At 39.8% G+C, this 13,034-nt stretch overlaps 1 protein-coding gene across 3 annotated transcripts in view; it reads left to right on the top strand.

Annotated features, from left to right (window-relative positions):
- The window catches only part of cldn19 (claudin 19), a 39,706-nt gene extending 28,712 nt beyond the window's left edge, over window positions 1-10,994 (top strand). The window contains exons 4-5 of one of the 3 annotated variants that reach the window (XR_007448955.1): window positions 2,260-2,933; window positions 8,031-8,080. Coding sequence is in view for 2 of the 3 variants with exons in the window: in XM_049571823.1 (XP_049427780.1) it covers window positions 2,260-2,406; window positions 8,031-8,079 (196 nt within the window). In the remaining variant the exon portion in view is untranslated. Of the gene's footprint in view, window positions 1-2,259; window positions 2,934-7,491 lie in introns of all 3 variants that reach the window. The other 2 variants (XM_049571823.1, XM_049571832.1) reach the window with 2 other exon arrangements.
- Window positions 10,995-13,034: the final 2,040 nt, after the last annotated feature.

Genomic DNA, 13,034 nt, shown 5'->3' with positions numbered 1-13,034 from the left:
CCGTGCATTGTGCACCCGCCTAGAGACGCATATTACTAACTTGTTTAACAGCGAAATATTGCACCGTTGACTTTAGACCAGGTTTTTGTTGGTCACTGGCGCATTTGCTTTTCCCGTCATCTAACTAGCAATGCGCCATGACTGCGCCTGACCACTCCTCATTTTTAGACCAACACACCCAGAGAAGCGCAAGTTCATTTGCTAGTTAGACGAAGAGGGCGCAGGGTGTGAAAATGACAACTGCGCCGGCATCTAAATAGTAATGACACTTGCGACATGGATTATGTGCCGTCCGCCGTCCGCTTTAGACCATCTAAATAGGGCCCTAACACTTGAGTTCAAACGTCATAGATGTTCAGTGCTGCAGAATTCATCTTGAGAGTTAAAGGACTATTGGAAAGTAATACATGAGGACCAGGATCCTTTTAGAGGCAGGAACAACAAACTGAGAGCAAAACTGTAAAGTGTTTCCTGTTGTTGAAGTGTTGGTAATAAACACGGCTAGCTTTAGCTGCCAACATGTTCTTTTTGTCTTATAAATATAGCTACCTCTAGCTGTTCATGCTTTTCAACTGTGACTTATAAACATGGCTAGCTTTAGCTGATAACACTTTATAATTGTGACTTATAAACATGGCTAGCTTTAGCTGCTAACACTTTCTAATTATGACTTATAAACATGACTAGCTTTAGCTGCTAACACTTTATAATTGTGACTGAGCAACATGGCTAGCTTTAGGTGCCAACACTTTCTCACTGTAACTTTTAAACATGCTTATAACTGCTAGCACTTTTTTTAAAGATATTTTTTGGGGCATTTTTGCCTTTATAGATAGGACAGCTAAGTGTGAAGGGGGGAGAGAGGGGGAAGAGAGCGAGAGGGAATGACATGCAGCAAAGGGCCACAGGCTGGAGTTGAACACCAGCCACTGCAGCAGCAGCCTTGTACATGGTGTGCCTGCTCTCTCCACTAAGCCACCGACGCCCCACTGCTAACACTTTTTAACTTTGAGTTATGAACATAATTAGCTTTAGCTGCTAATGCTTTCTAATTGTGACTTATAAATATGGCTAGCTTCAGTTGCTAGCACTTTCTAATTGTGACACTTACTGATTTTGACTTATGACTAGTTTTAGCAGCTAACATTAAGGTTGATAACTGTCCAGCTGTAGCTGCTAAGAGTTCCTACTTACTGTTGATAGAAATGTCTTACATCAGTGGCTAACCGTTGACAATTAATGTTATGCTTGGTAAACAATGCTTGCTTTAGCTGCTAACATCATCATCATGATGCCAACATCATTGTTTTGGTAGTAGCTATCTAAAACAGCAAAACAGTATCCTTTTTTTTTTTTTTTTTTTTAAATGGATTTATTTTTTTTAAATTTTACTCCTGAATGTGTTTCCTACCATAAAATAAAATTATTTTTATCCATGCCAGCGTAAGCTACTTTCCATTTTAGCATGTAGTGAGATGAAGATGAAGACTACGACATAAAAGGTTAGGCCTATCTGATTTTGGAGGTGCCTTTGACCCATATGATATATGTATAAAGGGAAGTGGATACAGCATTGGAGACGGGAACCCTTTTGTTATAAAAGTTGCTCGGTGGTGCATGAAGCACATTCAACTTCCATGTATGAAATGCCCTGCTTCCACATCATTGGAAAACAATGATATTTACCACTAACTTGAAAGGGGATAAAACATATGGCACACACTTTCCAAATGTTGTCAGACCAAATGAATCAAATCCTGATTGTAAATCGAGTCATTTTGTAAATCTCAAAAAAAAAAAAAAAACACTGATTTTCGGACATCTCTTTCACAATGTATGTCTATGGGAAAAAATCATTTTGGGGCCCATGGCATTATGTGACAGACTTAGATTTTGTAATTCCAAAGTTTGGTCACTGCGAAATTCAGCTGCAAAGCTCAGCACAGTTCCTGGGGGTCTGCTTTGCCGTCCCTCAGAGGTGGGCCTATTAAAACTGTGGAAGTACAGAGGTGGCAAGGGAAAGATCTCGAGACAGGCAGTGTCACACTCTCACAGACATCAGGTTTTTAAGTAAAAGTATAATATCTTCCATACAGGCTACTGTGTTTAATATTCTTTGATATTTCCAAGTCTTGTTTTTGATTTCTAATGAGTTAGAGCTAATGATAAAAACATCTTGATGGCAGTGGAAACAGTCAGATCTCTGAGACTCACAGCCTTGTCCTCTCAACAATCTTTTTCTCTGTCTTTCTTCCACAGGTATGAGTTCGGCTCAGCCCTGTTTGTGGGCTGGGCGGCAGCCAGTCTGACGGTCCTGGGGGGCTCCTTGCTGTGTTGCTCCTGCTCTAAAGAAGATATGCGAGGGCAGCAATATTATCGCCAATCACAGCCTTCCACAGCAAGGGAGTACGTGTAAACCCCACCCCCTTCCAGCAACCACTCAAACAGAGAGCATCGGACACACTTGGCAGAACCCCCCTTTATCCTCAAATTATATCTGCTAAAACAAAACAAGACTATCATGTGTACATACACGCCATTATCACAGTGATGTAATATTTAAACACTGGCATACACGTGCAGACGCAGGTACTCACACGATATTTCTCACAACACATTATCCACCAGTTGCATGTATCTTGGTGGCTAAAAAGACTGCCAACTTTAATAAATTAATTGTGAGCAGACAACTTACATTTCATGTCAATCGTCCAGCTTACTTATATAATGACATAGTGCTTGCAGTTGTGAATGGAAACCTCCCATGTGCCGTAAGACCTTTACATACCAGGGCCATGACAAATAACAGGAAAATGCAAAATACTTGCGTGCATATATTTTTCAACAAAACTATTCATAAGGGCAGCAATGGCAATTTGTGACAACTACTTGGATTCTATCGACCCAGAGCAGCATCTGGCATTCTGTCTATGGTAGGTTGTTGTAAAGCCTAAGCTACTGTAAGTTATTTTATCTTGTTTCCTTTATGCCAAATACTGAATGGATTTGAGTTCCCTCTGGTTAACAGTTGCATCGTACATGTCAAGGGCTTTTACTGTGAAAGGTAAGAACAGAGGGAGTGAATCTGGTATTCACTGGTATGAGTTTGCCATCTTGGTTCAGACTACAGAGCCTCCGTGTTGTTGTTATATAATCCTGAAAGGTACAGGCGCAACATGATTGATTGATGCCTTTATTGGTGGTGCAAAAGCTCAGAAAAATTGACCTTTTTCTGATTTTTTTTAAAAAATTCTGTCACTGTTTCGTCATGTGATATTTCCCTTTATCAGAGTTCTCATGACAGAAACAACAATTTGAAAAAAATATAGTCAGGTGTGAATTAATCACACGTGCACAAAAACAAAAAAAAACAAAAAAACACCCTGAGTGTATAAAGGCCATTAGCGCCATTATTTTATCTATTTGAAATGAGTGCAGCTGATCAGTCTGACCCCAAAAATCATTACCACTCACTCTGAGTCATCCACTTTAAAGTACAATAGAAAAGGAAACAAATCAAAACACCAAAGGGCAAAATGTAAGGTGTATCACAGCAGATACCCAGAGAGAACGGACATGGAGCTAAAAATACTAGTACTGCACTTTTGTTGTGAAAGGGGAGAGTCCTAAATCACTGTGCAAAAACTTAGAAGTTACAGAGCAGCTTCCTGTGCTCTTGCGGCAGAAACAGAGGATTACTTGTACAATGTCACCCAAGAGAATGGGTCAGTTAGACTTTGATCACAGAGGACACTGATTTCTTCTGCTCAAACTTTAGGAACAGCTGCAGGTAACAGAGCGCAAGAGAGGGACTAGGCAGAGGAGCTCTCAGAGTTAGTTCTAGCCTACTGTGGTGCAACTATACACTTAACAGTACTGTACCTTGCATGAAGCAAAAAAAGAAGAATGATGTACAAGAAAGTGAGCAAGATAAAATGAACTGTCTAAATGTGCTTGATGAAAAGTTTGAGGAGCCCATTCTAAAGCAAAAAATGGAGACCAGGCCCAGCTAGAAGTTTAGCCATACAGAGGTCTAAGGCCCTGTCGACATGTATACAAAAACTGACATTTCCCCCCTTTGGTTAAAAAAGAAATAAATCTGTCTGCAGGAATTTCATTTTACATTACATTATTGTACACACTAGAAAGCAGCAACGACTGCAAAAACCTGCTGGCATTAGCTGTCTTGCCCAGCCTCCCCTAATTGCAAAGTAATAAAGTGTACAACCTACCTTTTTCAAAACACCTACTAGAGATCTCTTCACCAATAATTCACCTTTGATATATGGATGAAGGAGCTTGCTCAAAGATACAAGTAATAGTAAATGGACCTGCATTTTGTACTGTATAGCGCCTTTCTATTCATCCGACCACTCAAAGCTCTTTTTACACTATGGCCTCTAATTTCCCGGCGCGGTGCAGGGTGGCAAACCCTGCGCAGAACTAGTTTCGAGCAGTGCAACCCGAGGCATGCTCAGTTTGGTAGTTTGGCAGACCGAGGTGTACTGAGATGGGTGTGGCGGCGCAGCAGGGGGAGGTGTCGACAGATCCAGCTTGGAACAGTGACAGTTTCGTGCCAAAAGGCTTCGCCGAAGGTGCGCTAAAAGCTTGCCAGCTGAAACCAGGTCTACCATCAGCGCAGGCGGAGCGCAGCCGATGTAAGTGGAAGTTTGGCTTTACTCCTGGGAGAAGTTTGGCCGTCTGATGCTGCTGCTCTCTTCTGCCATGGCGAATTGAGTAAACTCTCATTACGCCTTCGCACGGCGCATTTAAGGGCGAGGAGAGGGGCTCATTTGATTGGTGTGACGCGAATCGGATGTGTAAAACCCACTCCACGCATTCTCTCCTCCCTCTTTCCGACTTGCGCAGGTAGGAGGAACAGAGGTGGGAAAGAGGAGTAGCTGCACCAGGGCACACGGTGTGCCAAACTTGCAAAATCTGCCTGACCACACCCAGTTGGCCAGTTGGCCCAGTTGGCCTTGTCCGGTCTGCGAAACTAGAGGCCTATGAGTCACATTCACCCATTCATACACTGGTGACCAAGGTTACCATATGAGGTGCCACCTGGTACTCAGTTTTTAAATACACACACAGCGATGCAATTTGGGGTTCAGTATCTTGCTCAAGGATACCTCGACATGCAGACTGGAGGAGCTAGGGATCGAACCGCTGATCTTCCGATTGTTGGACCACCCCCTCTACCTTTGAGCCACAGCTGCAGAGCAATGTCCTAGACTCATCGACACCATCAACACTCTCAAAATTGTCCCACCATCTGCAGGTTTGATCAGGCTTTATGGCAAAATTTAGACCACAGGTGGACCAAATAACACTGAGTGCGTTTACATGACATCAGAGAAAATTGATTTATCATGTTAGTCTGACTAAATCAAGTTTCTCAAAGACAGACTAACACACTCAGATAATGTGTTTGGGAGTCAAATTACTCCTGCATGTATACAGTCAATCGGACCCACACTGGCATAGGCGCTCTGCATGTGTAACAGAAGAAGAAGCCAGTAACAACATGACGAAATCTACATCCAGAGCTATGCATTTTTGGACAGACAAAATGTACAGAGCTGAAAAATTGTCCACCGTGGTTTGCCGCTTGCTAACCATAGGTAACTTGTTTGTTGATTGTTTGGTCTGTGACGTAATATGTCAACTGAAAAGGGTCCAATACTAACAAGCTGAAAGGAGCCACCTATCATAGCAGAGTCAGACATACTTTGGTCAATAAATTGATTACTTTCCTGTGCTTGTATACTGGGACAAGGACAGTGTTCCAATTAAATGGCCTAGTCAAGCTTTAACCGTAGCTCTACTTTACTGTGCATGTAAACATAGTCTAATAATACTGCAGGGAGGAAGAGTAAAAGCAAAAACATTCACAGCGAGCTGTTAGAATCAGAACTGCAGACAAAAGGCTCTTACTGCACCTCTGCAAACAGCCCACCTTCAACAGGTAAACTTCTTTGTACCTGTCATGCTGTGTGATGAAAAAACACATGCAGCAAAAATAACGGGACTTCAGCTATAGATCAGCCTTCTGCTTTTAAACGTCACCACTCAAGACAAGCTGTCATCAGTTTAAGACACACCTTCAAGTGGGTAGCCCTGTTGTTATGGAAATGCAAAACCCTGTCTCATTGTGCTAATGGCCCTGATGAAGACAGCTGATGTGTGATTAAGCTAACCCAAATTACAATAAAAAAGCAAGTGTGTTCACTGTCCTGTGTAATCAAGGCCTCAGGCAGCCATTTTGTAACAGCTGAGGAACTTCCTCACATAAAAAGATCTAGTTCTGTTTTTCACAACAATCACTTGATGAGGGCTGTGCATGAAGACACAGTGTGAACTGCAGGAGTGGAGGTGAATTGTTAGTAAAAGGTATCTGCTGAGTTTGACTGAGTATGAATGCTGTTAATGATCATTTCACTATTCTGCACTAAGAAAAAGTGTAGGTTCTCATCACACATCACTATACTCCATTTACTAACACCATCATTCCAGATCATACGCTCCTTCATATCATAATCTCTTGTATAACTACACCAATGTCTAAGATCTAAGCTAATTCATGTACTTCTCACACAGGTGTAATCTCACTAAGGATTATAAGATATAAAACACCAGCACAGTATCATTACTTGTCAATAGACTATAAGCTAACATGATGCTTTAAACAGAGCTGTAAATATAAACCATGTCATATTTAACTTTACTGCAGTAGAACTATCACTGACTTCCCCACAAGGATGAATTACAATCCTGCAGCATGTTAAAAAACTGCGCACCACATTATAGGCTGTAAAACTCAACAGTGGGCCATAATTGGCTCTTGAGCTCCCGCTTGATGCTCTCACATCACATTGCCTTCATTTGTGTTTCCAAAAGAGCTGTTCCAGATAATAAAGCCATTCACTTTTCTTAGAATCGCTCCCAGTCCCTCCATTTCCCAGTCGTATGGCCTCTCTTCTTGGTAGACACTTATTTGTTGAGTGTTCTGTTATTGTCAGACTGGGGGGTTGTAGGTCTAAAGAAAATTCCTTGTGCCCTTTAAATAAAGGGGGGCATAAGGGTCACTACTCTGTCATTAGCAGCTGTGCTTTGAATAGGGATTGCTCAACAAGAAGTCTGATCAAAACTACATGTAAAGCTGTCCAAAGAACAGAAAACATACATTTAAAGTAATAATTTGACATATTGGGAAGTATAGTTATTCCTTTTTGCCTTAAGTTAGATAAAAAGATTAATGCCACTCTTGTATTAGTCCAGTAAACATGAATCTGACATCACCTCCCATGCTCCTTCTCACTGACTTTCCATCGTTTTACTAACATCTTTATAATCATCAAACATCCTGCTTTCTTTCTAACACTTCATAGCTTTTGTGAGAATCTGAGAGCTCTTGATGTGTCTCTTATTTCCCCTCCTGTCTTCTAATCCTGTTCTTCTCTGACTGTCTTCTTCTCTCCTCTAATTCAGGGCAGAGTTGTTGAGTGAAACTAGTTTCCCTGACTGATCAGCCCCCGCCTTTTTATCGAGGACTGCCCGACTGTCCAACCACTGTCTTTCCCCTCTTTTTCCTGTTATCTATTAGACCCCAAATTTGGACCTCATGTAGTAAAATATTCCCCTGTCCTCAGCACTACAACTGCACATTATCAGTTCTAATGGGGACCAAGATGTGCTGTCTTCTCCCATTTCCCTACCTTCTGAGCCTTCTCTGTAAATATGGACTCTTAAAGGATATGTGTTCAGATCTTCTATTTAAGAACTGAGGTGGCCTTCTCCATTTCAGCCCCTCATCCCTCTACTACACCGCCAACACCCTTCTCTGTCTCATCATTGGCTGAAAGTTAACAATGAGTTGAAACCCTTTGTGGTTCTGTTGCGCTGATTTATGATTTCACTTATATCCTATGACCTCTGGGTGTTTTTGTAAATGTGTCTTTTGGGTTTATTTTGTGCACTGTGACTGTACTTTGACTGAAACATGTCTTTCTTTCCCTTTTGAATTGCAGACCAAATGTTAAAAGTACCCCACCAGAGAAAAGGGAGCAGTACTTGTAGTTTGGGAGAGTCTTCTGGCCTTACCATGGTTTAGATTCTGTCAACAGACAAAACCCTCTCACTGAGGAATTCAAAACAGACAGACATCTTTAAAGAAAGAATTTATGAACAGCAACATTTCAAGCATATTGCAACAACCTAAGTCTAACATGAGTCTTTGTTGGAGAAATGTGTGGTAGATTTTCTGAAATAGGGTGATTGAGAAAGATGATATGCTTGTCTTGTCTGTTTTGTTGACTTTGGGAGAGACAGTGATTCAGGGTATGTTTTCTATAACATGTTAAAATGCCCGGGTGTATATACCACCTACTCTATTCTTTTTTCTTATTTTTTTTTTTTACTACATATATAATGTTTAACTACAGTGCCTTGTAACACATGTTTGTGCACATGTATGTTTTTGACTTCATGGATTCTTTATAGTCTCCCATCTCATCTGAGGGATGTGTGTCCAAAGTTCCTCTGCCAGCAGTTCTGTGTGCCCTTTTCTATTGTTGGATTTCTGAAAATGAATGTGAAGCTACTCTACAGTACCAGTTATGAAACAACAAAGACATACAGACGATAAATCTTCAGCATAGTGCCTTATGCCACTGTTTGGAATAAGCTGTGTGCCTGCTTCCAAGTAGCCTGGATTGAGGATATACCAAGCACATTCATTTCATTTTGTTAAGTGCCAATATGATTTGTGTGAATGACAGAGTCACTGTATTACTGACTCTGAAGGATGCACTGTACTGTTTGTTGTCTCCTGTACTAAGGAATGCCAGTTTGCTGAGTGTTCAAATGCCCTTTTGATGCTTGCATTTATTTACCATGCCATTCCTTTCTTTAATATTTACCTCCTCAGTGTTGTGTATCATCTCATTTACAGTATACCCCTGTCTGTTTCCTTTTAGAATAAAGTAAACAGAGACATAAAAATGGCTTTGGTTATGAGTCAGTGTTTTATTAGTTGTTTCCTAACTTTACACCCTCGCCTGACTTTTCTCCCACTCCCCCTGACTCGTTCCTCCTCTCCAGCTCAAAAACTTCTTTTGCACCCTGTTGTTCAGTAATTGCAGACGTGGAATTCCACTTCTGCTCCACTGGACTGTGGCACATTCTCAAAGGTGGATGCACAAAGTTAACTTGCTTACCATTGCTACAGCTGATAACAAGGCTTGGAATTTCTTCTTGTATTGAGTTTCTGCTATAAAACATTTGTTAAATCACAAGCTTGGATTGGGGGTCAGCCTCTATCTGACTAGATGCAGTGAAGTTTTGTGAGAATCAAAAATGTTACATTCCAGCTGGCAAAACTATCTCTATATTGAACCCCAAAAGGTTAATGGATCGGTTTAGATTTTTTTCAAGTCAGTCTTAACACATTACATGCCATAGACTGGATGTAAAGATGGACGATGCATTTCCACTTTCTCTCACTGTACAAAAATGAAGCCAAAATATCTTGGATACGGCTGCTGCCATCTTTTGCTGGTGATGTCAATTGGAGCCAGAGTCTGTGCAGTAGCAATCTTCACTAGTATTGAGTTCCTGCCCAAACACCCGTCAGCACCATTAATCACGAGCACACTGATTGGCATACACAGCTGTCAATCATGACCTCAGTTTTCCCTTTTTTAACATAGAATTTCTAGTTATAACCAAACTTACCAGAAAAAAAAGAAAACTTTAACAAACATCAGCATAATAAGAATGATCTAAATGACAGAAACCATCTTTGGGAAAAATCTGTTTGATATGTAAGCTGTAGGTCCATGTCCCATCTGTTAACATGGATGTTGTGGGATTTGACCTATACTACAGCCAGCCACCAGGGGTTGAGATAGTTTGGCTTAACTTTTAGGGAGCTGTTATGTCATCCATCTTCACAGTGCATGCTAAAGTTTGGGCACCCCTGGTCAAAATTTAATTTACTGTGAATAGTTAAGAAAGTAGAAGATGAACTGATGTCCAAAAGACATAAAGCCAAAGATGAAACATGCTTTTCAACATTGTAAGCAAGATTACTGTATTATTTTTGTTTTGTACAATTTTAGAGTGAAAAAAGGAAAGAAGCACCATGCAAAAAGTTGGGATCTCAAACAACCTTTACCAGGGTCTCAGACCTTAATTAACTTGTGCAGTCTTTTCACCAAAGAGACAGACTGCCCATGAGTTTGTAAACAGAGTTAAAATAAAGCAGTATGAGAAAAAAAAGCACACTGAAGACAGCAGTGTAAGGTGGAGTGGAGTGAGGACGTGAAATCTCACATACACCTGACATGTACGGATGCTCCTACATGACCTATGACTAAACAGCCTTTTCAGCAACACTGATGTATACCATTCACATCATTTAAGACTATCAAGTAAAAAAAAATAAAAATTACACATGGACAGTTGTTCCAACTGCATGTAGGCTACACTACACTGAAGAATTTCACAACTGTAATTTATCGCATATCCATAAAACTCACATCCAAACTAAGCATGTATCACCATCTGTCTCTTCCTGCTAAGCTCCAGCTGTGTGAGATATTTTTATCGGACAAAAGATGACTGATATGAGATATTTAGCTACGCAAAAACTGATTCATTTACGTACTGAGAGTGAGTAATGTAGTATACGGAGTGATGAACCCGATGAACCAAATCTTGCAGCAGAAACCAAATCATAATAGTAAACACAGGAATGTGTTTTCCAACTTTTAGCACTTTGAATGATAGATGAAGTGTTATGTATGAGTTTGATTGGGGCTTGCACATCGTGGTCATTTAGGAATGTGAGACTGGAAACTGTCTCCTTAATTGCTTAACTGCAAATATCATTACAACAAAGTAACTTGTTTTTCATTCATATTGAGGAGGGTAATGGTGGCAGACATAAGCACTTTATGGAACAACTTTATTGAAAAGCTTTAAATAGTGGTCCTGTAAAATTCACCTTGTTGTCAGCTATTATCATTACTGTCTGTCTTGCATATCTCTCTCTCTCTCTCTCTCTCTTTCTGTCTCATTGTGTCATGTGGATTACTGTTAATCTCTCATTTGATCTGGTCTGTACGACATCTATTGCACGTCTGTCCGTCCGTCTGTCCGTCCTCCTCAGTTGCTCTTCCTGAGGATGTTGTATGCTGTAAAGCCCTGTGAGGCAAATTGTGATTTGTGATATTGGGCTTTATAAATAAAAGTGATTGATTGATTGATTGATTGATTGATTGATTGATTGACTTAAAACAAAATAAAAATGAAATAAAATGAAATAAAAGGTTTTTTTGCAGATGACAAGAACTGGGAGGCATTTGCTAGAAAACACAATGGGACCAAAGCATGAAGCCTCACACAGTCAAAATTTCAAGTAGATAACAGTATCACAGAAAATAAACTCTTTTTTTTTTTTTTTTTTAAAAAAAAAAGATTATTTTTTGGGCTTTTTATGCCTTTAATGACAGGACAGCATAGCGTGAAGGGGGGAGAGAAAGGGGATGACTGAGCAAAGGGCCACAGGCTGGAAGTGAACCTACAACCACTGCAGCAAGTACTGAGCCTTTGTATATGGTTGAGAGTTGGTGGTTATTGTGATCGTGAGCATTGGCGAGACGGAAATCAAAAATCAATAACGGACATGGATCGGAGAAGGCGTCTTGGTGCAGTTATAGTAGCAGGATTGCTGTACCTGCAGGCTGAGGAGGAGGCTGCCCAGCTGAGGAGGCAGATCCGAGAAAGACAGCGGAGAATGATGCAGAGGATGAGGATGAGACGTGCTATGTTTGCATGTCTCTATTGTTTAATATGTTTGTCCAGTTGTGGACAAAGTCCCCAGAAAAAGTAGTAATATCACAACAAAGAACAAAAACTCAGTCACAAGTAAAAGTGCTGCAAATCTGACTTGAGTAGAAGTATATGGATATTGTCAGCAAAATGTAGGCCTACTTAAAATTAAAAGTTAAAAGTACTCATTATGCAGAGTGACCCAATTTCATGTGTTGTAATCATCATATGCATGAATATGTATTGAGTATTAATTGATCAATTTACATGTAGGCTACATGTAAGCAGCATTCAGATGTTGTCATGGTAGAACTAATTTTAACACTCACTAGTGTACTAGTCTAATCTATTACAATGCACATCAACTTGTAAATATGAAACTTACAACATATAAAACAAACTATCTGAAAAGTAACTATAGCTATCAGATAAATGTAACTTGAGTAGGATGTACAGTATTTCCCTCTCAGTATAAAGTAGCACAAAATGGAAATACCCAAAGTACAAGTACATCAAATAAAATTTGTACTTAAGTACAGTGGCTATTTGAGTAAATATACTTAGTTACTGTCCATCGCTGCATTTGTCTCATCATTATGCTTTCTCTCTGCATTTTTACGGAGACTTGACAGTTTACTTGGTACACCTAGAAATAAACAAAAGCAGTTTAACATTTTATTGAAGCGTTGAGTTGTAGATTGTGGTGCTATTGAACTGTACTGGATTATACTGACAGCAGTTTCATTTGGTCTATCCTCACCAATATAAATGGGATCAAACAGGTCAGATGTTAAGAGGAAAAGTTTATTCAGCCACACTTGAGACATCAGGTATACAATTCATATCAGATAATCAATATTTAAAATGCTGTTGAATAAATACTACAATAAATACAATTAATCTTTAAATAAAATAAATTAATTACAATAAATTCTTAAATTAAAATCTTTATTGAATGGTAAAAACACATAAATAAGCAAAAGAATACATACAAAGAACAACAATTAAATGAACAATGTTACAACATTTAATAATATAATAATATATCTTATATACTGAGACTGAATGTTGCCCATTAGACATAGTACCTCAAACGAATTACATTTCATATTTAACCACTACAGAGATATCAGCGACGAATTTAAAAGGACTACCTGAGAGAGGCTGCTCTCGGTGGGGCAGCCTGAGCGCTCATACAC

Source organism: Epinephelus fuscoguttatus, linkage group LG1, assembly GCF_011397635.1.
Source record: "Epinephelus fuscoguttatus linkage group LG1, E.fuscoguttatus.final_Chr_v1".
Classification (NCBI taxonomy): domain Eukaryota; kingdom Metazoa; phylum Chordata; class Actinopteri; order Perciformes; family Serranidae; genus Epinephelus; species Epinephelus fuscoguttatus.
This window is presented reverse-complemented; position numbering and strand designations above follow the sequence as displayed.